The sequence below is a fragment of the Lepidochelys kempii genome, chromosome 15 (assembly GCF_965140265.1).
Source record: "Lepidochelys kempii isolate rLepKem1 chromosome 15, rLepKem1.hap2, whole genome shotgun sequence".
NCBI lineage: Eukaryota > Metazoa > Chordata > Testudines > Cheloniidae > Lepidochelys > Lepidochelys kempii.
In genome coordinates, this window is record NC_133270.1 from 1402776 (window position 1) to 1429594 (window position 26819).

The following is a 26819-nucleotide window of genomic DNA, read 5'->3' on the forward strand; positions in this document are numbered from 1 at the left end:
GCCGGGGGCGGGTCGGGGCAGCAGGCCCCGGGGAGCGCGGGCGGCGGCGGCGGCGGCTCCTGGCCCATCGCAGGGCGGCCTGGCTGGAGGCCTGTCCCCCCCCACGCCCCCTCGAGCTCTGCGCCCCCAGGTGCCCCCCCAGCAGGCCGCCCCCCCCGGTGGGCCCCACCTCGAGCTCTGCGCCCCCCCGGCGGGGGGCCGGAAGCACCATTACCGCCCCGTCGAGCTCTGCGCCCCCAGGTGACCCCCCCAGTACGCCGCCCCCCCCAGGTGGACCCCCTCGAGCTCTGGGCCCCCAGGTGCCCCCCCAGCAGGCCGGCCGCCCCCCCCAGGTGGGCCCCCCTCGAGCTCTGCGCCCCCCCAGGGGCCCAAGGGTGGGCCGCCCCCCCCCAGGTGGGCCCCCTCGAGCTCTGGGCCCCCAGGTGCCCCCCCAGCAGGCCGGCCGCCCCCCCCCAGGTGGGCCCCCTCGAGCTCTGCGCCCCCCCAGGGGCCCAAGGGTGGGCCGCCCCCCCCCAGGTGGGCCCCCTCGAGCTCTGGGCCCCCAGGTGCCCCCCCAGCAGGCCGGCCGCCCCCCCCCAGGTGGGCCCCCTCGAGCTCTGGGCCCCCAGGTGCCCCCCCAGCAGGCCGGCCGCCTCCCCAGGTGGGCCCCCCTCGAGCTCTGCGCCCCCCCAGGGGCCCAAGGGTGGGCCGCCCCCCCCCAGGTGGGCCCCCTCGAGCTCTGGGCCCCCAGGTGCCCCCCCAGCAGGCCGGCCGCCTCCCCAGGTGGGGCCCCCCTCAAGCTCTGCGCCCCCAGGCGGGCCCCCTCTCCTGGCGGGCGGGCCCGATCCCCCGTCAAGGCCAGCGCACGACGGCGCGCATCCGGCTGGGGCTCTCTCGGCCCCGCACCGGGCTGGCGTGAAGGGCTGTGCGAGTAGCGGTGGGTCAGGCCCAGTGACCACACAGAGGGAAGGTGGACATGCTGGGGATTTGAATACGTTTAATACAAAACAGGTCTTTATAATGTTAGCAGGACCTAAAGTACGTCTTACGTGGGGAGGAGTAATGAAACCTGCAGCCAGACAAAGAACAGCCTCTGGGTTTAGCGGCTTCAGTGTGTAGGGCTCGGCTTGCGACAGTGGGGGCTTGAGGCTATTTTGGAAGTGTTGGGTGCCCACAACTGCAACTGGATGTCGATGGAAGCTGTAAGTGTGTACAGCATCTCTGACAGGGCCAAGCTGTCTTGAATTGGGCAGCCCAGATTGCACCCGAGATCAGTAATACTGACATTTTCAGCACAAGTTTATATAGACCATCTGCATATTGTGTTTTACACAACACAACAGGCATTCTTGGTGATCGTCATACCGATAGAAAGAGTCTTGAATTCCACATGAAACAGCACCACAGATCATGACACTGGATTGCAATGGGTGATGAGCAGAGCTGAGAGAAATCCGTGAGGAAAGAACATTGGCTTCTGGAAATAGACGCCTAGGGTTAGAAGGGACCACGAGGGAGGCGTGTTAGATTTCATATATTGGGGGGGGGGGGGGGGTTGTGCACACGTACGCAGCTATTTTTTTATCGATCACATGTGAAAGTAAGAGTCGTTATCGTTCAAGAGCAGAGACTTCTGGTAGAAGGCCCAAGAAAAACATTAATTTTGCGGCCTGGTGCTGCGTCTACTTTAAATCACTGGAAGTTCTGCCATTTACTTCAGTGATTGCACAAGGAGGGTGAAGTTGCTTGGAATAAGTTCCAAGTTCCCATTTGCCCTCTGCTTATTTATATCAGAATGGTTCATTTTAAAAAGGGGAGCAGTTACACATTACCCCCATCAATTCAAACCTCAGCAGGACAGAGGTAAATCTGGGTTTAGAAGTGTATGGGGGAGGGGTATCTGGGGCTACATTCAAGCAAACTAAAAGGAAGAGGGGAAAATTCCCTTTAAAACCTCCCCCTCTCTCCCAGGGTTTCTATTTAATGAGTATCTAAATTGAATTTTAAAATGAATCTTAAAAACTGACATTTTTTCTGTGTTTCAGTCGTGTCAGCAACCCAGAAATGGAGTCCTGGCTGCAGAGCCATTTACTTTCCTTGATATTGTGCATAGTTTCTGTTGAGATCAGTGGAGGTTTCTTGTGTGGACCAAGGCTTCTGTCCGTGTCAGAGACATGGAGAAAAGCTGGAAAGTTGCCCAAGAGGTTTGGACACCCAGTTCCCATTAATTATCATGGGAATTAGGTGTACCTATCTATTCGATGGCTTTGAAAACTCGGCCACGATTTTTCAGTGGTACCTGCTGAGCATCACTTCTGTTAAGGCAATTTTCCTAATAAACCTATAAGCTATTCCCACTTGGCTGGATTTTGATCACAGTTATGCTGGTGTGACTCCTGACTAAATCCATTGAAATTGGTGGAGTTATTCTGGATTTGCACTGGTGTAAGTGAGATCAGAATCTCTCCTCTTTTCAGCGTGGAGAGATGCTGGCAGACTCCACTGGTTTCACTTGTTACTATAGAGATCTGAACATATTTATATTGGCAGCTGGGTCTCATAAGCTTGATATTTGGCTTTAATTGACTTCATGTCTGCCTAGATACCCTACCCAAGGTGGCTGAAATGGCCCTGAGCCTGATTATGAGGAAGCAGGAAATTGAGAGGGAGGCCCAGAAGCAATTTTCAGAGTCCAGCACAAAAATTCCGTTACACCCAGATGAAAACAAATCAGACACATGTTCTCTTCTGCATCTCCTTCCCCGTCCTTGGATTGCATGCACCTGTAAATGAAATCAGTGAAACTCCCCTTAGAGAGGAAGGGTGTGAGATTATGCAATGTACCTTGGATCTTTTCAACCACCCAGCACATGTGGGTATGCCAATCGCTGCACTCATTGGATTGTGCTATTGCTTTTTGAAAAAGTTGCTCTGAAAAGATTTTAAACTGGAACAATATTATTTTATAATGGGGTTAAGGCAGATGGACCTCTGCACCTGTTTAGGCTCCTTGATGTTGGTGTGGTGGCTCCACAGAGATCTAGGGGTCCACTTTGCATAGATCCAATTGCAAATATTACATTAAAGGAGAAAAGCCAGGTTAAAAAATATTAAGCAGAATTAATATTGTTATTAATTATTACAATGCTTAATAACAACCAAGATTATTAAAACTGAGGGAATTCTTTCTATTTGTACTTTTAACCAGTAATACTGTTTATTTTGTATCTATGCTTCATTCAGTAGGGAGAGTGGAAATAGCTTAGTCAATATCACTTTTGGTTCTAGTCATTTTCACTTTGATTCCCAGGCAGTAGGCCTGTGCTGAAGAGTCTGGATTGCAGCACTACAGAGGATTGTTAAAATCCAAACAAATAACTGTTGTAATTGAAATTTTATTAAGAAGACAAAAATATTTATTGATCTTGCTCCTTGTAAAAAAACATTTTGTTGTCTCCCCCCGCCCCCATTATTATCGAGTATCTGGTAAGCCTCTAATAGGTCTTTATTACATTTTTTCCCCATAGTTTGATTTGATACAAGAATTCAGGAGCCAGTACCACAAGGGATGTAAGGTTTGTAGAAAGTAGCATTTGCTGAAATTTACAAAAGTTCTCACTCTTTGCTGCTGCTGTTTATTTTGGGAATTAGTTTCTGTAGTTATGGGGCCAGAATGATGAAAAATGCAAATAAAGAAAAGTAAAGCTTTAAATTAATTTTCCCAGGGTCAGATGCTTTAATGTTTTCTGGACATAAAATTTGCACTGAGCTCCATGGATGTTTTGTGTGTGGATCCATTGCAGAAATCAAGCTCATTTTCCCTGATCTGAGATCTGGTTTTGAGCAAATTGGAGTAAAAATAGAGTGCAGAAGCAGGGGGGTGGAATCTAGTTTGGGTGAATGTCAGCTGCTGGCATATCTTCTGGAATCAGATGTCCGAGGGCTCTGAACACAGAAACTTAAAAACAACAATAAAATCCTTGAGTGACCCTTTATGTGGTGAAAAACTGTAAGAACTTTCCCCTACAGATCCCAGAAGCTGTCTGGCTGCTGAGATATGCCTAGTGCCAGATTCCACAGTTGGCTACAAAAGTTTGTATTGCGTTAGGTAGAAGAGGGTGACAAATGGTAGGTAAACGGGGATTAACTGAAGATGGGTTGTGTCTTCCAGGACTGCAGAGCAGAGCTTCAGGCTTCACCCTTGCAGAGCTTAAGAGCTCACCAGGGTTGCAACTCATGGCCATCCAAGCCATGGTAGCACTTTACTAGCAAGAGCTAGACTTAGCCATCATTCTAGATAGCATAGTTGGTTTCCCAGTAGGGTAATCAGAACCTGAGAGGGAGAGACACAGACCAATCCCATCTGGCTTATTCTTATCCTTGTATTTTACCATCCATCATGTACCTAGAGAACAAAGGGTGATCCACAAAGAGGCATTTATATTCAGTGCGTCTGATCCTCTTGCCTTGAGGTGGGGGTTTATTAGTGTGTGATTCCTCCAGTCCCTTGTATCTGTGCAGTGGCTGGCACAGGCATTGAAGAATCTTTCACTGGAAGTGAATGAAACAGACAGGGTTCCTTTCTCAGGCTCTGAGAGGCCGATAGATTGACTTTGTAGCAGTGATTTGTTTTGCCCTTGAGGTGCCCCTGTGGCTGGCAGACATGAAGGCTTGGCAGGATCTGTTCGAGCACCAATGCCCAGCCTTCCCTCAAAGGGATCACCTGTTGATGGCATTGTTCCTGCTGACTCTGGAAAACCTTCTGGGGGCTCTGGTCCTGGCCATCTTTTGTTTTTAAGTCTTTATTTCTTGTGCTAATTTCTGTGCCACGCTTTTCAGAGACTTGGTCATCAACGTTTCTGAAGCTGTGTAGGCATTTTCAGAGTCTATCTACCGATCTGTCCATTTTAGGCATTTGTAAGGTGTCCATCATGTTCCAAGAGAGGGAGTGTACAGCTGCTTCTGGTTGAGATTCTGTACTGCGCTTCCAGCAGGCACAGTGCAGCGGGAGATGGGGTACAGGTAGTGTAAGCCATCTTTGCACCGTCGGAATTTTGGCCTGCTCTGGGGACTGATGTGGCCCCAGCATAAATTAGAGCAGTCAGTTCCTGTTATAATTTTTAGATCTTGCCAATGGATCATAGCATAACATCCCTGTAGTGTTCAGTGCTACGGAGACTCATTTGACATGCCCCTACCCTCCACCAGCCTTTCCCCCGTGCCAGGGCATGTGAGGGAGAGGGGCTGGGCAGCATCAGGTTATATATGGTAGTTCAGTGCAGTGTCTGTGCCAGGGAAATTCTCTCCCAGCAGGCTAGGGGTTTTATATGATCCTTACTTGCTTCCAGGACAACTGCACAGGAGGTGCAGTGGAAGGGAGAATCCCTCTTGCTTCAACTTCTGAAGGTCTAGGAATGAAATCATTTGGGGGGATAAATTTGTGGTCTGGAAGGAGGAGAAAAGGATGGGGAGAGACTAATCCTGCATGTTGTAAGGCAGCATTAAACTCTAGCTAGATCAACACTGGACTAGGCAGTGCCAGCACGGGCTAATTCCTGGGATCATTCCAGCTCCCCAGGGGTAACCGCTTCACCACACCGGGGCTGCTGGGCAGCTTGTGGAGGTTCTCTGGCATTGCTGCTTGGACGATCTGGACTCCTCACAGCAGAGAATCCTAAGGGTAGGAGCAGTGCTGTGAGGAGGCAGTTCAGTGCCCGGTGTGAGCAAGCCTGTTTGCTCCCCCTGCTCGGTTTTTTTTCATTATTTTTCTGCCCCTGCAGATTTGCACCTTGGCAGTTGCCCCGCTCACCCTGCCCTGGTTACAGCCATGGGAAGGAGGTGTGTTTAGCCAGCCTCCCACTGCTTAGGGAGCAAGACACCATGGAAGGGAGCCTCCCATGCAGCAGTGCTGAGCATTGTCCATTAGGCCACTAGACTCAGAGCTGCCATGTCTTGCATGCATTAGTTTAAATTAGCCTGTCTCACCCCTTCCTCTCTGTCCCTCTCAAGTGTACACCTCCAGCGGGTACACATCCTTGTCCTTCGGGAGCAGTAGCTGTAAGGGTTTCCCTGGGAATGAACACTGCACAGCACTGACATCTATCTGATGCTGTTTTCCAGGCAGCACTGACCCTGCTCCACCCAGTGGAGGATAAATGGGGAAGAGGTATTTCTGTGACTACTGCGACCGATCCTTTCAAGACAATCTGCACAACAGGAAGAAGCACCTGAACGGGGTACAGCACCTGAGGGCCAAGAAGGCCTGGTATGACCTGTTCCGAGGTGGGTCCTGCCAACCGAGTTGAACCTTCTCTCAGGAGGGTGGTCATGGGAGGTAGTCAGTAAATGAGGCTGGATCAGCATCAGTAATCTGTATCCAGCATCATTCATGCCAGTGTGTCACAGGACGCCTCCCAGACTTGGTGGTATGACTGGCAAATTATTTCTGAGGCAGCAGTATCACACTGGGAAGAATCCTGGGTGTCCGGTGAGATTTGAAATGAGATGGAAAGAACCAGGAAGTCTTCTCCAGATGGTAGAAGTGCAAAGGGGAGGGCTCTTGCACCAACAGTGGCGAGGCTGAGAGAGGAGGCGTGTGCTGGATGAGGGGTGTAGAGAGAGAGTGCTGGAGTTAGGTGGTTTGTGAAACCCCAGAGGGCTACTGTGAACAGAATTGGGAGCTGGGGGAGGCAGGGATGTGTGATGGGGAGAAAAGGTGCTGATTTGTGTATATGGGGGTTCCGTGGCCATGCGGGAGGGTGGCACTGAGGGTTTGGACAGAAGAGGCAGACGCGGGTGTGTAGTTGTGGTGGAAGATGCAGCTGCAGCCCCAGAGATGCCCTTGTGTCTTGGGGAAATCACACGGCCTTTGCTGGGGCTCCCATGGGCCAGGAGTTAGAGACTGCCTCAGTCGGATAAATCACCCTTGTTGCTGGGTCAGGCACAGCATGGCGCTGATGGGCTTGGGCTGGGCAGGAAGTTTGCCTAGTTCGGTTTGGGTTGTGGAAGTTTAGATGACTATTGCTGAGCTTGGAAGGTCCACCGGGGTCCTGCCAGGGCAAGCTACCAAATAGCCTTACTGCTTTGTTCGTTCCCAGCCCTATCTCATGCTGCTGTCCCAGTGACCCAGCCCAATCCTGATTTACAGGGGTCACCTTCCTTTTGGCTATCAAGGACTCCTGTCTCCAGACTGAATATAGCCCGGGCATTAGTAGCTACAGTTTACGTTAAAATCTGAGGGAGTTGCCTCGACCAGGGCTCAGCTTGGCTCTCCGGGCTCATTCACTGCTAGGGGTTTCTTTTGGCACAATCTCAATAGTCGTTAAGGGCCACTTTTCCCGTGGTGTCCCCTGGATGCCCAGCATGAAGTGCTGGGGGCCCAGCTTCTAGAACTGCTGCGCACCAGTTTGAACCAGAGTCTGTCTCTGTCCCATGAGCTTTACAGACTATCTTTGCTCTGGCCTCATGCTTGATTTTCTGCTGTGTAGCTGGGGAGGAAGCATGTAGCAGAAAGAAAACAAGATCTTCCAAAGCCAGTGAGATGCAAGGGAGGAGCCTGCAGACAAGGAATGTGTTAGTCATCAGTTGTCTTATAATGAGCTTTCCATGGCTGTTGCTCACTGTGAAAGGGCTGCTCACCGGGCAGCTGACGTGCATGTGATTCTGGTGGGCTGCAGGCCCTTATGCAAGATGACCTTTCACCAGGTGGTTGATGTGCATGGTTTTCGGGTGAGATGGCTCTGCTCATTCCCATCTCTCTCATTCCTTTCCTTCCGCAGATGCTGCTGCTGTCTTGCTGGAGGAGCAGAGCAAGAAGCCCTGCAGGAAGTTTCTGCAAACAGGTTACGTTTTTGCATGGTGTCTTTCCATACAGTGATAACTAGGGTGTGCTAGCTCAAAAAATCTCTCTGCTAGCCAGGTCAGTGCTGCTCTAGGTTGGCCGGGAAGTTGAGCCTAACAGAGTATGGCATGGAGCTGCGGGGTGTGCCTGTGTGGACCCCCATGTGCACACGCATGTAAAAAGTTTTACTCCTGACGGCATTCTGTGGCAAAAAAATAGAAATTCTGTGCACAGTATTTTAAAATTCTGCAAATTTTATTTGTCAAATAAGTGTGGAGGCTCCAGCATGGCATTGGGGAGCACAGGCCACTGGCTGCACCGAGGTGGGAGATCACTCTGCAGCTCCCCCCAGGACGCAGACTCAGCCATGAGGCTACACCCAACCCTGACCCAGTGAAAGGACCAGGCCGGCCCCAGAAACATCCCAGGGCCCCTGCTCCTCTGTGCCAGGTGCACCAGGTGTAGGCAGGCAGGCTCAGCAAGGCCAGGATCCAAGTGTGGAGGGATCCAGGTGTGGGTTGAGAGGGTTCTGTGTAGGGCAATCTGGATGTGGACAGCTCAGTGCGGGATCCAGATGCAGAGGGGATCTGGATGCTCAGGGGTTTGTTGGGGGGTTCTGGGTGTAATGGTAATGGGACTCTGCCAGGGGGTCCAGGTGAAGGTGGTTAGAGCTTAGCGGGGCGGGGCTAGAGCTCAGCAGTGCCATCTGGGCATGGTGGGGGGTCCAGATGCTAGGGGTCTGGGGCTCAGTGAGGTTGGGGATCCAGGTGCAGCTGGTTGGGGATAAGTGGGGTGGAGATCCGGGTGACTCGTTGGGATGGTCCAAGTGCAGAGGGAGTGGGGCTCGGCAGGGGGGTTCTGGATGGGGGTGAGGCTCGGCAGAAAGGTCTGGGTATGAGGGGGTCTGGATGCATGAGGGTTTGGCAGCTGGAGGAGCAGCTCCCCGTACAATGATCCCTTCCCCTGCAGCTGAGGAACAGTGGGCCCAGGGTGGGGGGGAGTTTGCAGACCTTCCTGCAGCCTGGAGAGAAATCTGGGGATGGGTCTGACTCAGACCTGGGATGCTGTGTAGGGGAAGAGGAGGTCCCATCCTCCCCAGGCCATCCAGACGAGCAGCTGAGCCTGGTGCAGGGTAGGAGCCACCAGCAGGGTCTTCCCCAGTCCCGCTCCCTGCCCCACAGTGATTTACCTCTCTGCCGGCTGCGCTGGGCACCCAAAGCATACTGTTCGGGCGGGTTGCATGACCACTCTTGTGGCTTCCCTTTGCTTCCCTGTCAGAAAGTCAGTTTTCTGCGGAGAAGCAAAGAAATCAGTGGGGGACATTAATTCTGCGCATGCGCAGTGGTGCAGAATTCCCCCAAGAGTAAAAAAGGGAAGGCTGGAGGCTGTTTGTGCAGATGCATGGGGGAGACGTTGCCTGTTCCTATGCTATTTGGAGTGAGCCCTGCTCTAACTGCCTGCATTTGGGTCTTGTTCCAGGGCAGTGTGACTTTGGGTTCAACTGCAGATTCTCTCACATGACTGAGGAGGATCTGGAGAAGCTGAACGCACAGGTACAAGGTGAATATTGGGAGGAGGGAGGATGGAACAAGAAACTGTCAAGTGATATGTGAGAAGGACCGTGAACCCTGGCTTTAGAGTGTTGCTGGGGCACAAGGGGGCACAGAGGAGCAATTGTGCAATGACAGCCTGTGGGACTGGGCAGCTGCATGGAATGATCAGTGCAGACCTGTGCTGCCAGCCCCTCCTCACCATCCGAGCCTGTAACATTACTGGCGATGGGGCCACTTTGTATATGGATTCTTTCCCTGATTTCCTGGCACAGGGAGAGACCTGTGTGTGTTACTCTTCAGAGCTATCGCCCAGTAATGGGCTTGGGAAGGTGGTTTTCTGGGCCATATGGGTTCTCTGCAGCTTGGCTGGGAGAGGGCCTTGTTAGCCAGCTATATGAGTTGTCACCAGCAGGGGGCACCAGTGCATCACATCCCCCCAAACTCTCAAACTTTTGTGGTTCCCCCCAGCCCCTCCCCTCCAAACCCCGGGAAAGGTTGGCTAAGGTTAGCTGGCTCCTCTATGGAGCATGCACAGGGACCTGGATTTAGGGTTTCTGCTTCTGGGAGAGTGGAGTTTGGGATGGGGTAGGGGATTAGAAAGAAGATGCTGGGGGGCTGCTCCTGTTGGCCAGTCTTGGGGGAGGCCATGGCTTTTCCATGCTGTGATCCTAGATGATCCCCATCCCATCTAGCCCTGAAGAGAGGGAGGGCGGCTGCAACCCGTCCTGGGGATCATGACCTCCCCTGGCTAAGAACCCGAGGGTCAAGCATTGTTGACTTCCTCCAAGCCAGTCACTTGCCCAGGCTTCCAGGAGAGGTCGAATATCGCATTGATAACAGTCCAGCAGGGAACGGCCTCAAGTTGGCAAGTGGGGGGCTGCTAATTAGGGTGGGATTCTTGGGACCCCTGGCCTTTGCTCTAGATTTGAAAGAGTGGAAGGGAGAGGCCTGGCTGTGGCTGAGTCAGGCTGCATATACCCAAGGCTTCTCTGTGAATCATTGGCAGTCAGTAAAAATCCCTCCACAGGAGCCATGTGGGGCATGGAGAGAGCCAGCCACAGTTGCTACCCCCCTCCTCCCCCCTAAAAAAAAGCAGTGCCCATCTTGCCATCTCGCCTCCTTTTCTCTCTGCTCCTGCATCTCTGGGTGGTCAGGAAGTCAGTTCATCTGAAAGAAGCTGTAAAACTCCAGCCATTTAAAGTTATTTATAGCAGCAGGGAAAGCAACCACCATGGGTGGTGGATACCATAGACTGGGGGAGGCTGTGCCTCCCCAAACAGCCAGACATGGCCCTGCCCAGCTCTGCCCCTAGGCCTGGCCCTCTTCCCCCCTCCCCCCCCACTTCCCACTCTGCATGTGAAGGCGGCAGCTCCAGTCCCCCTGTGCAGTGGCCTCCCGGCGCTCCAGGGCTGAGGGGGCTAGCCTGGGGCCGGCAGCTGTGGGGTAGGGGGGCTCTGGTCTCCAGCAGGGGGGTGTGGAAGGGGTGGGGCTGAGGGCTAGCCTCCCCCAGCCAGCGGTTCATGCACTGCCCATGGCAACAGCTGCCCTGAGTGGAGCCACAGGGGGGAGGAGAGGATCTGGCAGGGCTGAGTGCCAAGTACATTTGTTGTTGATTATCGATTGGATGAAAGTGGGGAATTGAATTGACCGGCTAGGGGGACTCCTTGGAACTCTTGCCCTTGGCTTTACAAACCTAATCCTTGAATTAAAGCTATTCCACTGCAAGGAGCGAGCAGCATAGATGGCTAGAGACAGGCAGGGCTCTTATCTAGACTTGGCACCACTTGGAGGAGTGCAGTATAAATGCCTGGCTTCAGGGCTATATGCTCCTCTTGCTCCTGGGAGCAGTCTCAGTCATGTCAGTGGAAATCCTCTTGTGAGTAAAGGCTGGCCATGTGAGCTGGTTTGTGCTGTGATGAGAGACCCAGGGTGGTTTAATCTGACAAGGGCTGACAGGGAATCTCTGGAGATCATAGAATCATAGAATCCTAGAATATCAGGGTTGGAAGGGACCCCAGAAGGTCATCTAGTCCAACCCCCTGCTCAAAGCAGGACCAATTCCCAGTTAAATCATCCCAGCCAGGGCTTTGTCAAGCCTGACCTTAAAAACCTCCAAGGAAGGAGATTCTACCACCTCCCTAGGTAACGCATTCCAGTGTTTCACCACCCTCTTAGTGAAAAAGTTTTTCCTAATATCCAATCTAAACCTCCCCCACTGCAACTTGAAGCGATGGTTTTTAAGGCTGTGAATGAAGGGCACAGTGGAAGAGAGGTGGGATCTGGTTGGAGAGCACAGCTGCATGGCATGCAGTCAGCCGGCAGGATTCACAGGCTTGGGACATCGGGGTCAGATACTGTAGCTGGGCTTGGAAAATGGAGCCAGATGTCGGGAGAGTTTCAGAGACAGGGTAAAGTGGTGTTGATGCTAGGGGTCAGGTGGGAACAGACTCCAGTTAACCAAGTGTATCAGCCATGTGGAGTAGTCAGCATAGCCTTTCAGGAGTGCGGAGGCCAGGCCAGGATTTAGGACGGCCCTGCATGGCGGCACTGGGTAGCACAAGGCTGTGTTTGTCAGGAAGCTAGAGAGTTCCATAGGGTCTGTGTATCTGTCCCAGTAAAGAATTCCCTTTACATCCATTTTAAAGAACAGCATGGCCAGCAGGCCCCAGTGCCCAAATCAAAGGACGCAAGGGCCCTGATTTGTTTGGGCGCAAAGTTTATTCTTTGGGGGGACTTCAGCTCAGAATCGCTAATCAGCAGGCACTCCTGAGTCATTGCAATTTTAACACCTGGAACTCCATGCTGAAGTTTAAGGAGTTAGTATCTCCTGAGTCCAGAGAGGAATTTAGGGCTTTGGTGGATGAGGGCAAAACAGTGGCATGGACCTCGCTGCAGGCCTCCGCTGCATGTACTTTTTGTCCTCAGGGATTCAGATGAGGCAGATCTCCTGGCTGCAAGCCTCTGGCCTGCCACCAGAGCTTCAGCAAACACTGCGGGACCTCCCTTTTGATGGAGAGGGCCTGTTCTCAGAAAAGACCGACTCAAGGCTCTATAGCCTTAAGGATTCAAGGGCGACAATGAAGTCCCTGGGCATGCACACACTGGCTACCCAGAGGAAACCCTTCAAACCCCAGCAGCCACAACAACCTTCCTATCCTCCTCCTTGGCCAAGGCAGGACTTTTGTAGGAGGTGGGGACGTAATGGCAGGAGGAAGCCCTCCAACCCCCCATCTGGGCAAGGCCAGGGCCTCTCCAAGCCTTCTTTGGGCTCAAAACAGGCTTTTTGAAGGGATGCCTGAGGACGATGTACCGGACCTCATTCAGGATCCTACCCCACCTTCCTTGAATTGTTTATCCCATTTCCACTGTGCTTGGTCTCAGATAACCGTGGACCGCTGCGTCCTCCGCATGATGGAAATGGGATACTCTCTCCAGTTTTATTCCTCCCAGCCCTCCTTCCCCATCCCTCTTCAGGGACCCTTCTCACGAGCAGCTCCTTATTCAGGAGGTGCAGATGCTCCTCGCCATGGAGGCGATCGAGGAGGTCCGGAGGGAGCTAAGAAGCAGGGGGTTTTACTCCTGATACTTCCTAATCCCCAAGGCAAATGGGGGGCTTCGGCCCATTCTGGACCTGCGCGGATTCAACAAGTTCATGGTAAAGTTGAAGGTCCACATGGTCTCCTTGGGCACCATTATACCTTCCCTGGATCCTGGAGACTGGTACGCCGCCCTCGACATGAAGGACTCTTATTTCCACGTAGCGATTCATCCGGCGCACAGACACTTCCTCCGCTTTACGGTCAACTGCGAACGCTATCAGTTCATGGCCCTCCCCTTTGGTCTCTCCACGGCCCCCTGACTGTTCACCAAATGTATGCATGTTGGTCGTGGTGGCCTCCCTTCGTCAATGGTGGGTGCAGGTATACCCTTACCTCGACAACTGGTTTATCCGGGGACACGCCAGAGAACAGGTGCAGTCCCATCTCTGCTTGGTCATGGGCTCATTTCTTTGGTTGGGCCTTCTCCTCAACATGGTGAAGTCGACCCTGGAACTGACCCAGAGAACAGAATTCATCGGGGTGGTTCTGGACTCCATGCAGGCGTGAGCCCTCCTGCCAGATGCTTGTTTCCAGGCTATAGTGGGCCTTGTCCGGAGCCTTCAGAGCTTCCCAACCTCGTTGGCAAGAAGTTGCCCGAGTCTTCTTGGCCACATGGCTTCCTGCACATACGTGACCAGGAACGCCAGATTTCGACTCCGCCTGTTACAAGCCTGGCTAGCATCAGTCTATCGCCCAGGTTGACAGCCTGAGCTTGGTGGTCACCGTCCTGGAGCGGGTACTGGCTTCCCTCCGCTGGTGGCTAGATCTCCAGGTGGTATGCAAAGGAGTCCGCTTTCACAGCCCACAACCTTCCTTGTCCCTGGTCACGGATGTGTCAGCCTTGGGAAGGGGCGCCCACGTTGGGGACATTCAGATGCAGGGCCTATGGCCTCTGTCTGCGCTCTCCCTTCATATCAACATCCGGGAACTGATGGTGGTACGCCTTGCCTGTCAAGCTTTCCAGGAGCAGCTGCAGGGGTGTTGTGTGGCAGTTAACACAGATAAACCATGGCCACGTTCTACATCAACAAGCAAGGGGGGACCCGTTCCTTCCCCCTCTGTCAGGAGGCCATTTGACTGTGGGAATTCTGCATAGCCCACTCCATTCACCTGGTGGTGTCCTTTCTACCCAGGGTCTAGAACATGCTGGCAGACCACCTGAGCAGGTCCTTCTGCTCCCACCTGTGATCGCTTCAACCAGATGTCATCCACCCCATCTTCTGAAGGTGGGGGTTTCCCCAGGTCCACCCGTTTCCCTCCCGCAGCAATCGGAAATGCTTGGTGTTCTGCTCCTTCCAAGGCTACGACCCGGGCTCTCTCACAGACTACTCCTGTGGACGAGTTGACTATTTTACGCTTTCCCCTATTCCCCCTTGTGCACAGGGTCCTGCTCAAAGTGCACAGGGACAGGGTGTGAGTGATTCTGCTGGCTCCAGCGTGGCCCAGACAGCATTGGTTCACTGTGCTGTTGGAGCTCTCTGTGGACGCTCCAGTCCCATTGCCGCCTCTTCCCAGCCTGATTACTCCGGGTCCCGGTCGCCTCTGCCATCCTGACCTGCGATCTCTCCACCTCACAGCGTGGATGCTGCGTGGCTGAACCCTTCAGAGCTTTTCTGTTAGGAGTCTGTACAACAAGTACTGATGGGCAGCAGGAAGGCCTCCACTCGGGCCATATATGAGGCTGAGTGGAAGCAGTTTTCAGCGCAACACGCCTCCCCACCCCCAGGCGCCCGTGCCGCTCATTTTAGAGTATTTCATGGACCTAAAACAGCAGGGCCTGGCGGCTTCGTCTGTCAGGGTTCACCTTGCAGCCATCTCGGCTTTTCACCCGGGTGCAAATGGCCAATCTGTCTTCGCCAATTCCATGGTTGGTAGGTTTCTCCAGGGCCTGGACCATCTCTGTCCCCAGGTTCAACAGCCAGTTCCCACATCGGACCTTAACCTGGTCCTCTCCAGACTCACGGGGCCTCCGTTTGAGCCGCTGGCCACCTGCTCCCTCCTCTGTCTCCTGGAACATGGCTTTCTGTGTCGCTATCACGTTGGTGCGGCGTCTCCGGCTCAGAGTCTTTACCTCAGAACCACCTTACACAATCTTCCATAAAGATAAGGTGCAGCTTCGGCCTCACCCAGCTTTTCTTCCCAAGGTGCTGTCAGCCTTCCATATCAGCCAGGACATTTTTCTCCCAGTTTTGTACCCAAAACTGCACACCAGTTGCCAGGAGCAGTGGCTACACTCCCTCGATGTCCGTAAGGCCCTTGCCTTCTACATTGAGCGCACAAAGCCATTCAGGAAGACGACCCAGTGGGTCTCTTCATGGATCACATCCTGCATCCGGTGTTCCAACCCCACCCCTCACTGCTCTCTCCACAAGGGCCCAGGCCTCGTCGGCAGCTTTCCTGGCCCAGGTGCCGATCCAGGAGATCTACAGAGCTGCTACTTGGTCCTCAGTGTGCACTTTTGCTTGGCACTATGCCATCGTCTGGCACGCCAGAGACAATGTGGCATTTCGTAGAGCGGTCCTGCAATCCACGGTACTTCACTCCAACCCCACCGCCTAGGTAAGGCTTGGGAGTCACCTATTTGGAATCGATATGAGCAAGCACTCAAAGAGGAAAAGACGGTTACTCACCTTTGTAGCTATTGTTCTTCGAGTTGTTGCTCATATCCATTCCAAACCTGCCCTCCTTCCCCTCTGTCGGAGTAGCCGGCAAGAAGGAACTGAGGAGGCGCTGGGTCGGCTGGGGTATGTGTCCAGCGCCATGAAGGTGCCACTCCAGGGGGCTCCACAGCCAACCCACCGGGTGTTGCTAGGGTAAAAATTCTCCGACGGCCGTGCACGCGGCACGCACACACCTAATTGGAATGGATATGAGCAACACATCTCCAAGAATAACAGTTACAAAGGTGAGTAACCATTTTTTACGGAAAAAGAAAAGGAGGACTTGTGGCAACTTAGAGACTAACAAATTTATTTGAGCATAAGCTTTTGTGAGCTACAGCTCACTTCATTGGATGCATTCAGTGGAAAATAGTCTCTCCACTGTGTTTTCCACTGAGTGCATCCGATAGCTCAAATAAATTTTAGTCTCTAAGGTGCCACAAGTCCTCCTTTTCTTTTTGTGAATACAGACTAACACGGCTGCTACTCTGAAACATGTCATTTTTTCTGGCTTATCTCTCTTTGTAACAGATGCTGATGTCAGATGTTGAGAAAACCCAGCTTGACTCTCTGATCCCAGATAAGCTTTGCAACGCTGTCACTGTGCGAGTCAAAAGCTGATAGTTAGATCTATTCCTCCTCTTTCCCCAACTGAACAAACCTGATCTGGAAGCCACATGGAGAGAGAAGCTAAATCTGGAATCCCCTCATAGCGTCGTTAGAGAGGCACTTTACTCACTACAGCCACTCTTTAATTGGTTGTCATTAGGCTCTTAACCGAACCCCCCAGTCTTGCTGTCATTGCCGCTGTCCACTTGGCTGTGTGCTTGGTACATGCATTTTTATCACTGAGGCAGATGGGCTCAGAACCTTGCCTCTCAAGCTTAAACTGTAGATTCTGGCAAATCCACCTCAATTTTTGGGAGCATCCCAAATGCACTGGCACCTACGATTGTCCCAGGCAACACGGGATTGGGGAGGGGAAGGCTGCACAGGAAAGTTGGTTTAGAGGCTTGGATTTGACAGGAGTGCAGAGAGAAGGACAGAGCTAAATGTGTCTGATCCCTGCTGCCTGTATGTGGGTGTCTGAGAATCAGAGCACCTTGGCGCAGAAACTCATGTTGTTGAACATGTAGCTAGCTGGATGTTTTAATGTGAACACCAGGGGCCAGAGTCTCATCTCACTTAAACCCGTGTAGATCTGGAGTAGCCAGTGAGTTAGTCTGGATTTATTGTGGGGTAACGGAGAGCAGACTCTGGCTCCGTGGCTCTGCGGAGTCCCCCTGCTCCCATTCTGACTCAGCAGAGCTGAAGTCATGGAGATGCTTTGGGGCAGTTTATTCCATGAGTGCCCCCTGCTGGCTGAATAGTAGAGCAGCTTTGACAGAGGCCACTCTCCTGGCTGCTCTGAAAAGCATTGTTGAATAGAAGAAGTGGGGTAGAAAGGCAATCCCAGCACAAGGCAGATGCAGGAGAGAAAACTGTCTAAGTATTTCTGTTACCCTCATCACCATGTATCCAAGCACTGCACAATCACTGGTAGATTCATCTAAGTAGGAAGTGTTATACCCATTCTACAGATGGGGAAACTGAGACTAAAGAACTTGCCCATAAATGTCTGGTGCGTCATTGGCTGAGCCAGGAACTGAACGCAGGGCTCCTGAGTCCCCGTCCAGTGCCCTGTATACTGAACTATCATTTCTACCTCCCCTGTGCACCCCTTCTGATCAAGCCTTTGGTTTGGGAACATTCTGGGTGGCCATTCTAAATAGGAGATCCTTCCCCACTCTCTGGGGAGAACAGCAGAAGAACATTGAATCATAGAGTATCAGGGTTGGAAAGGACCTCAGGAGGTCATCTAGTCCAACCCCCTGCTCAAAGCAGGACCAATCCCCAACTAAATCATCCCAGCCAGGGCTTTGTCAAGCCTGACCTTAAAAACCTCAAAGGAAGGAGATTCCACCACCTCCCTAGGTAACGCATTCCAGTGCTTCACCACCCTCCTAGTGAAAAAGTTTTTCCTAATATCCATCCTAAACCTCCCCCGCAGCAACTTGAGACCATTACTCCTCATTCAGTCATCTGCCACCGCTGAGAATAGTCTAGATCCATCCTCTTTGGAACCCCCGTTCAGGTAGTTGAAAGCAGCTATCAAATCCCTCCTTATTCTTCTCTTCCGCAGAATAAACAATCCCAGTTTCCTCAGCCTTTCCTCATAAGTCATGTGTTCCAGTCCCCTAATCATTTTTGTTGCCCTCCGTTGGACATTTTCCAATTTTTTCACATCCTTCTTGTAGTGTGGGGCCCAAAACTGGACACAGTACTCCAGATGAGGCCTCACCCATGTTGAATAGAGGGGAACGATCATGTCCCTTGATCTGTGGGCAATGCCCCTACTTATACATCCCAAAATGCTGTTAGCCTTCTTGGCAAAAGGGCACACTGTTGACTCATATCCAGCTTCTCGTCCACTGTCACCCCTAGGTCCTTCTCTGCAGAACTGCTGCCGAGCCATTCGGTCCCTAGTCTGTAGCGGTGCATGGGATTCTTCTTTCCTAAGTGCAGGACTCTGCACTTGTCCTTGTTGAAGCTCGTCGGATTTCTTTTGGCCCAATCCTCCAATTTGTCTAGGTCCCTCTGTATCCTATCCCTCCCCTCCAGCGTATCTACCTCTCCTCCCAGTTTAGTGTCATCTGCAAACTTGCTGAGGGTGCAATCCACGCCATCCTCCAGGTCATTAATGAAGCTCTCCAGCAAAGATCCTCATTGCTGCATTTAGAGTGACACACAGCCAGTGGGATGAAACCAATCCCCCTTAGCAAAGGCTGCAAATTCCGGGTATGGGAAATTATCCCTCTCCAGCTGCTCACTGTGCAGCACATTGTCCTCATTAAATTTCAGCAGGCAGATGAATAATTGGTTGCCACCATTAGGATGGAGCGATTCTTCACTCAGCTGGCGTGATACTAGTTTCACACCCTGTCTGGAAATGTATAATGTTTTGCTTAAAAGCATAACGTAGGATGTCTTGATGCTGAGCAGGCATCTTGCGGAAGGGGCCAAGGGGTGGCACAGGCTGTGTTTCTCAGGAAGCTAGAGAGCTCCCAGGGTCTTTCTGTCTGTCCTTTATGTCCATTGTAGCTTAGTCTTGGTGCTTCTGTACCACAAGAAACACTACTGGCCACCGCCAGAAAGGCGAGACAGGACTGGATGTTTTTGTTTCCTTTTGTTAATTCCTGAGTCTTTTAAAAAGAAAAGGAGGACTTGTGACACCTTAGAGACGAACAAATTTATCTGAGCATAAGCTTTTGTGAGCTACAGCTCAGCCTGCATTCACACGTTCAGTGGATCTGGATGCATCCGATGAAGTGAGCTGTAGCTCACAAGAGCTTATGCTCAGATAAATTGGTTCGTCTCTAAGGTGCCACAAGTCCTCCTTTTCTTTTTGCGAATACAGACTAACACGGCTGTTACTCTGAAACCTGAGTGTTTTTTAAAGCTGCACTCCCAGTTCCATCAGCTGGAAACTTTAACCTAGGCTGCAGACTCCCGGAGCTGTGAGCATCTAGCAGGTTGTCTCTGCCTTGCCCGCTGTCAGGGTGTGATTGTGTTGTTAATGTCAGCATGGAGGATTAGATCCTGGCCCATGCCATGGCCCCTTCATGCTGTTCTGGGGGCAGAAAGCTGCCCTAACGGGGCAGCTGGGGATTCCCCCAGTGTGGGGCATTCTCAGAGCCATGCTAGCTGGCTCCGTACTCATGCTCTCTGGGCATAGGGCGCGTGCCACAGGAAAGGGTGTAACCATTGTACTCTGGCAACCTCCAGCTGGCAGAACAGTGCCTAGGGAGCTATTATCAGAATGGCGTAAGCTAGAACAATCTTGAGGCTGCTGTCTTATGCTGGGGCTGAACAGGCTCTTGGCAGCCCAAGGGATCAAGAGAGTGCAAAGGTAACAGTCACTTTCACCCCCTCCTCTTCTTGGCTGGCTGAGCAGAGGTTAAGGAAGGTTAGCCATCTTTCTCCAACCCCCCCCAAAATTGTGCTATGCTTTGAAATATCTGCTGCTGGCCCTGGTCAGAGTCCGGCTGCTGGACTAGACTGACCATTGATCCAGCAATCCCTCTGTCTCTGGCCTGCCCCCCCCCCCCCCCCCCCCCCTGAGTGTTTGGGATTGTGATGTGTTGAGCAACAAATTCCCCAAGAACTCTGAACCTTTTACACCCCTCAGTTTGCTAACTGCATCAACTGATACAAATGCTCCCATTGCAGCCAGCTAGCGAGGGCTGAGGTGTCTGGTTACTTCCTTGCCAACTGGCTAGACAGGTCCTTGGAAATCTGTCAGGGCTGCGGGTCAGCAGAGGACAAGTGCTGCAGGAGAGGACATTGACACCCTCCCAGATGCGGAGGCTGTCACACTCTCTAAATAGCTGGGCATGTCAGTCTCCATGGCTGGGCATGTGTCTGGCAATGGATGCTCCTGGGTATGCCCCTGGCCATGGCGAAGCCAAGCATCCAGATGCAGGTGGCCAGTGGGGAGGAGGGGCCAGATTGTATTGGAGAAACTGTTGACTCTGCTGCAGGGAAAGTGTTGCAGATAATGAGCAGTGGGTTTAATGGAGTGAACGGATTGCCGGGCTGGCGCTCTGACAGAGCCCTCTCTACCTTCTCTCCCCCAAACAGAGGAAAGGAGACCAAAGGAGGAAGGAGCAGAGGTCCCAGCTGGCACAGTCGAGGACTGGCTGGAGAAGAGAGCAAAGAGGCTGAGTTTTGCTCAGAGCAACAGGTATGTGAGGCTGGCAGTTCCCCCCACCCCAGTCAGAAGATGGTCCCATCCTTCACCCCAGCCTCCTTGAATATTAAAGATCGTGGAGGTTAGTCAGAGCAGACTAAGCTAGTGGATTAAGGTTGGTAGCCGGGAATCAGGAGACCCCCCTGGTGAGTTGCTGTGACCATTTGGGCAAGTCACATAAAGCCTGGGTTTTCAAAGCTATGCACGTGCGCTTGGTGTATGTCTTCCCTCCGCGCTTATGCAAAACTGGACTAGCACGCACAGAGCGGGGATGCATGCACTTGTAAACTGAGGATGGGTTCCGCTGTTGTGGGGAACTTTCCTGACTTGTACACACTCCCCTGGTGGAATGGGCTAGCGAAAGGATCGGAGTCCTCACTCCCACTCCCTTTACCCAGGGGTCTGCCTGACCTCAAGGGCTCCCCTTCCACTCTCCTGTATGGCAGAGTCCTCGTAACCCTGACAAGGTTGGGACCAGGATTCCTGGGGCGCTTGACTCCCAATCTTGTGGTCACTTAGGGCATGGGCTAGGGTGTCCCCACTCCGAGGGTCCTCTCTGCACTCTGGACACTTCCCTGACCCACTGATCATTACATATACACCTCTACCCTGATATAATGCAGTCCTTGGGAGCCAAAAAATCTTACCGCATTATAGGTGAAACTGCGTTATATCGAACTTGCTTTGGCCTCGAGCATTTCCGTTATTAATAGTCACTTCCCGCCCCCTGACTGACCCCTCAGAACCCCCGACCCATCCAACCCCCCCGCTCCTTGTCCGCTGACTACCCGCTCCAGAGACCCCCCCGCCCCAACCACCCCTCCCAAGACCCCACCCCCATCTAAGCCCCCCTGTCCCCTGACTGCCCCCCCGAGACCCTCTGCCCCTTCTCCAACCCCGACCCATCCAACCCCCCCGCTCCTTGTCCGCTGACTACCCGCTCCAGAGATCCCCCCGCCCCAACCACCCCTCCCAAGACCCCACCCCCATCTAAGCCCCCCTGTCCCCTGACTGCCCCCCCCGAGATCCCTGACTGCCCCCCTGTCCCCTGACTGCCCCCCCGAGACCCTCTGCCCCTTCTCCAACCCCTCGGCCCCGGCCCGGCACCCTTAACATGCCGCTCAGAGCAGCGTGTTGGAGCCAGATGCGCTGATCCGCCGGAGCGCGCAGCCCCGCCCCCCAGAGCGCTGCTTTACTGCGTTGTATCCGAATTCGTGTTCTATCGGGGTAGAGGTGTAGTTCAAGCAAATACAATTTATGAAACAGCAATCAATTTAAATAAGGAAAAAATGGGAAAGGCTAAAGATCAGCCCGTCCTGTGGCTCAAGGACATCTCAACCAGTGTTGCTGGAATGTCAGGGAAGTTCAGTCTGCCACTCACATGTGCCAGGCCTCCCTCCCAGGCCCTGGCTGTGCTGCAGGGATACCGCGGGTCGGACACTTGCTCTGGTGGTGGCCACACACCCTCAGGCTCTAGATGGCAGGACCCTTCTTCCCAGTGTCGGCCCCCACTTTGGGGTTATGATCCCCCTCCAGGTCTGGCCTGCAGGGCCTCTTCTCTGGGGCGGGGGCGGGGTCTCTCTGCGCTGGGCCCACTGTCCAGCGTCCCCCTCGCTCTCCCCAGCTGCTCACCACACCTGGCTCCAACCCCCTGGGCTGCTTCTCCGGACTCTCTGGCTCTGGTTGCTGCAGCTCTGCTCCCAGCATGGATCTGCTCTCTGGGCTGCTTCTGTGGCTTTTGCTGCTATGGCTCTGCTCCCAGCACTGACCTGCTCCCTGGGCGGCTGCTTCTCTGGTTCTCTCTGGCTCTGGCCGGTATGGCCCTGCTCTCTCCTTAGCTGGGCTCCACTCTGTTCCAGGCAGTTCTAGCTCACAAAGAGGACAGGACTCCTGGCCTCCCGATTCCCTCATTAGCCTGCCCGCCTTGTCAGTCAGGCTGACCTGGAGCATTGGCCTCTCCTAATTGTTTCTGGGGACTGTCAGTCTCAGGATCCTGATTTCCCATAGACCCTGCCCCTTTCTTTTGGTACCGGGAGCTAGCCAACCAAAAAACCCCACTGAGTTTTAGTAAGGGGCCAACAGTCCCCTTACACACTCATGGCTTTGAAAATCTCAGCCTTGCTTTCTCTCTCTCTGCCTTAGTTTCCCTGTCTAATGTGAGCTAGTGATATTTCACTCCCCTTTGCAAAGAGCTTGGAGATCTCTGGCTGGAAAATGCCACTGAAGTGCTGTGTGTCATTAACAACCCGAGTTCTGGGGACAGACTGCTGAGCCCAGCTTGGGGACAGCTTCTCTGCCCTCTGCTTGTCCTCCCTGCACAGCTCCTGCCTTCTGGTTTGCTAGCAGTGGAATGGAACCAGCCTCTCCCAATGGCATTCTGACAGCCTGGCATTGCCCGTTGTCTTACTCACCTGACTGTGCCGCAGGCTTAATTGGCTGTTGCTTGGTCAGGTGCCAGATCTCTTTTGTTCTTTTCTGCTTACTCTTGTCCCTTCTGCATTGGTCTGGGCATGATCTTCCTTGTGGAAGGTTTCTAGGTGTGCTGCTTTCCTTTTATCCCATCTGTCCCCTTGGCTGCTCTTAGCCCTTCAGCAGAACCTGCTTGCAATGAATAACTTTGGCACCCATGCAGTGCGGTCGCCCCTTGTGTTTGTCCTGTTCAGAGCTTTGCAGTGCCAGGTGAAATGGCTACAAACTAGTCCCTGTCTCCCTGGTCGTTAGAATCAGGCAGGGGGCATGGGATGCTGGGTGTTTTATTTGTTGAGCTCCTCTTTGCTCCAGTAGATGCTGCTGGTGCATCTGCCAGTCAGGAGCTGAATATCATTCATGTAAGAGCTTCACCTTCAGACCAACATGGCAAATGTCTGCTCCTACCAGCTACACTCACCCACACAAACAGCCACAGGATGCTCAGCAGCCCTTGCTATTTTGCTGTCCTGAGCAACTGTGTTCTGTTTTGTCTGGGAAGGAGCCTTCACTTTCCACTCTCAGATTCTTCACAGGGCGTTGACTCGCCCAGCTAATGTGTGGGCGGCCGAGAACGTTGGCAACAGGGGGCAAGTAGCCCATTTCCCTAGCTTATCCTGGGAAGGGTCTTTCTCTTTCCTCTGCAGTGTGGAGCATGGAGCACTAGCTGGAATCATCTGGGCACGTCTCACTTCATCAATTCCCTGCCGTTGCTGGGGCCTCAGGCATTGGTGGCACCTTGGTCTCTCGTGTTCTCTGCCTGTGGACTGAAATGCTTTGGTTTAACTGAAGTCATTGGGTTCAGTGTAGGGGTATCTGGGGGAGATGTAATGGCCTGTGCCACACAGGAAGTCAGACTTGATGATCCGGTGGTCCCTTCTGGCCTTAAACTCTATGAAACTCTCAGAGAGGTGACCCATTCTCTGAAAGGGTTGGACAGTGCAGTGGTGGGTACGTGGAGTTGAAACACACGTGCCCTCCAGCGCCTGCTTCATTTAGCTAGTGATTTGTGTGGCTGCTGGTGTCCGTAAAGGCCATCCAGCTCTTTTTAAAATGAGACTAAACTGTAGAGAAAGTGCCTTGGGGAGCAGTCTGCATTGGCAAAGAGATGGGACTAGGGGATCCAACAGGCTGTTTCCATCTCACCTACCAGGGAGAGCAGCTCAGGGGATGATGGAAAAGCTCTTGGCAGCAGCGTGCTCCTGAATGGTCTGAGCAGCTCCAGCATCCCCTGCTGATGTGCCTCAGTCCATGACCTGGGGGTGGGAAAGGGGAGCTGAGCTTCTGTCTCCATTTGCTCTGTGTCCTCTTGGCTGAGGTAACACCATGGGCCTCCGATCCTGCGGGAAATGAGTGGAGACCCACCAGCTTGCCTCACATAATCCCCCCAAACAGCCACCCATTCCCTTCTGGCTGGCTTGGCTTTGAAGTGATGGTGTTTATACAAGAGGCTCCCATCTGATCCTTATTGCCTGAGCCATGCAGTTCTCTGCCATCCTTTGGATAGGGAGACTGAGGTGGAAGGAAATCCATGAATAATTGTATCTAAGGTACATATATGGCCCCCATCAGCATGTAGTTATCTTCCCAATGCCCCTGTAATATCACCACTGAACAGATGGGAAAAGTGAGGCACGGAGAGGCTGAGTGACTTGCCCAAGTTCATACAGAGAATTGAACCCATGTTTCCCAAGTTTTAGGCTGGCACCCTAACCACTGAGCAACCCTTCCTTTCCGGAAGGCCTGCCTCCCACACAGTTCTTGGACCAATAGAACCATTTTGGTTAGGATGGTGACTTTTTTTAACCAATATGGTTAGATGGGTACAAGCTCTAGAGCAGATGTGGTTACATTGTGATAAAGGGGTCCTATACCGCTATAGTTTATTCCCCTTCCTGTGTGGGTATAGCTGTACCACTGTGTGCACTCTTACACTGGTATAACTGCGTCCACACTAGGGGGTCATGTGGCATTAGCCATACTGGCCTAGTTAAAGCAGAACAGCGTTTGTGTGGCCTAAATGTAGCAAAAGCAAAGTTACCACCAGACGCTGAAAGCATCTGCAGTGTCATCCAAACTCCAGAATAAGCTCCACCAAGGGGATGTAAACATTAACCCAAATCATAGAATTGTAGGACTGGAGGAGACCCCCAGAGGTCATCTAGTCCAGTCCCCTGCACTCATGGCAAGACTAAGTATTATCTAGACCATCCCTGAATGATTGTTCCACTTAGATTGCATGAATGCACTAAATGTTAATAGTCAATTCCAGCACATGGTCTGGGCTCTGACGGGGGCAGGGGAACTACGATTCTCTGGATAAGCACTATTATGTAAAGGAGCTTGATTACATTCATCCTGGCATAACAATTAAAAAGAGATACATGAGGATCAGAAGTAGAAGCCCCTGAGAATCAGTGAAAGCAGCTGTCAGGACTCATGCTGGAGAACAAATGAGTTGTTCTGAACTGAGGAATTGCTGGAAAGGGGGCAGGTTGTCTGCCAATTGAAGACTTAAAGGGCCAAGCGCATCCCTGTTCCAGAGATAATGGAGTGACACCTCAGCTGTCTTTGGCCCTTGATGTGCAGAATGATTGATTATCCTCTCCGGAGCGCAAGAGGCGTTCAGCTCTGGCATGGGAGTGCTGTGCTTTGGGCAGAGGGGCTGCCTGCTAGTGTTAACTGCAGATCTTCACCCGTTCAGGCCTGCAGTGGTGGTGTCTGTCTCTCTCTCTCTCTAGAACGTGCTGGCCCCAAACCCCCACCATAACAAACAGACCAGCCTGACACCCTCCCGCCCTTCCTGCAGAGCTTTGGGAAGCCAGCTCCCTGGAGTGCTGGAGGCTGGCATGCCTAGGGGGAAGAGTCAAGGCTGGGGCATGTGACAACTGCTCTAGCAATGAGCTATATAGCTGTGAGTGGAAGAGTATGTCATATTAAGTGGCTTAACTTTTCCCATCCTTGCTTGTCTGCAGCATCCTTAACTGATATACAACAGGGAGAGGGGGTGTGAATTTCCCAGTGGCTAGATCAGGAAAGGATCTCCCACCCAGCAGTGGGGCCTGTCATAAAGCACCCAGTCGTTTCAGCAGCTCCTCTCTGCTTGCGCAGAGATCCTTGCACGGGATTATTGCGGTGAAGATGGGGTATAGGTTGGAACTAGGAGAGCAGTAAAGCAGTGTATACAGGGATAAATGCTGCTTTTTCATTCCTTGCTCTTCACTGTAAAATGTCCCAGCTTTGCATTCCTCTGTTGTCTTCCCATTTCCCCACCAGCTCCCTTTCCCAGCAGAACACTTCCCTCTGCCCTCTCTTCTTCCCACGCTGCCTCCTGATCTGAGTCCCAGGGTTTCCCTTGGAAAGGCTGATCAGGGAAGGTTGGAGGGATGTATGGGTAACCTGTAGCCCCTCTGCTTATTTTGTTCACCAGCTGCTGCTGTGTGGCTCAAATCTCCCAAGTGTCAGATTTCTACTAGCTTCCCAGACAGCCCTATGACCCCTAATACTTCTGAAGGTTCATTTCTTGGGGGGGGGGGCAGGTCAGGTGGCCATTGAAAAACTAGGCTGATAACTGGGTGGGGGATGGGCAGAGGGAGCACCACCATGACTCATCCTGGCTGGATCTGACCTAATGCTGCTATTTCTTTCTCTCACCCAGTTCCCTGACAGAGAAGACATTGGTTTTTCAGTACCCCCCTGGCTGGCCTCCAATACAGGACCTTCCCCCATCCCTTCAGGCACCACCCCCTGGAGGATGGCCAGTCTTACCCAACCTCCAGTGGGGATGAAGGCTGCAGGGGGGTGAGATGGAAGAAAGAGGGGTAGATGTGTGGAGTTGTGCCTCACGGAGGGAAGAGGTGGTCTGTTTGCTGTAGGAAATGTTCAGTGTTACTTCATATATTTTTTGTAAGTGAATAAAAGTCACTTGACTCA

At 52.7% G+C, this 26819-nt stretch overlaps 1 protein-coding gene across 7 annotated transcripts; it reads left to right on the top strand.

The window, feature by feature from the left end:
- On the top strand, positions 1-26819 carry ZMAT5 (zinc finger matrin-type 5). 7 transcript variants are annotated; one of them, XM_073313087.1, is made up of 8 exons: positions 2-240; positions 1007-1181; positions 3507-3554; positions 6100-6261; positions 7758-7820; positions 9299-9379; positions 20312-20414; positions 26545-26819. In XM_073313087.1, exons 4-8 carry the CDS (start codon positions 6135-6137, stop codon positions 26672-26674), a joined length of 504 nt encoding a protein of 167 aa, XP_073169188.1. In that variant the 5' UTR covers positions 2-240; positions 1007-1181; positions 3507-3554; positions 6100-6134; the 3' UTR covers positions 26675-26819. The 7 variants fall into 7 exon arrangements, 6 of the variants coding, with proteins under 6 accessions (XP_073169190.1, XP_073169191.1, XP_073169188.1 ...); XM_073313086.1 differs by having other exon boundaries at positions 1010-1181; XR_012155088.1 differs by lacking the exons at positions 1007-1181; positions 26545-26819 and adding an exon at positions 16163-16234 and having other exon boundaries at positions 1-240; positions 20312-20397.

Excerpts from the sequence above, each read along its gene's own strand:
- ZMAT5 (XM_073313087.1), top strand. The coding sequence starts at position 6,135 with ATGGGGAAGAGGTATTTCTGTGACTACTGCGACCGATCCTTTCAAGAC. Across the intron at positions 6,262-7,757 it reads CTGGTATGACCTGTTCCGAG|ATGCTGCTGCTGTCTTGCTG; the intron begins GTGGGTCCTGCC and ends TTCCTTCCGCAG. Across the intron at positions 9,380-20,311 it reads GCTGAACGCACAGGTACAAG|AGGAAAGGAGACCAAAGGAG; the intron begins GTGAATATTGGG and ends TCCCCCAAACAG.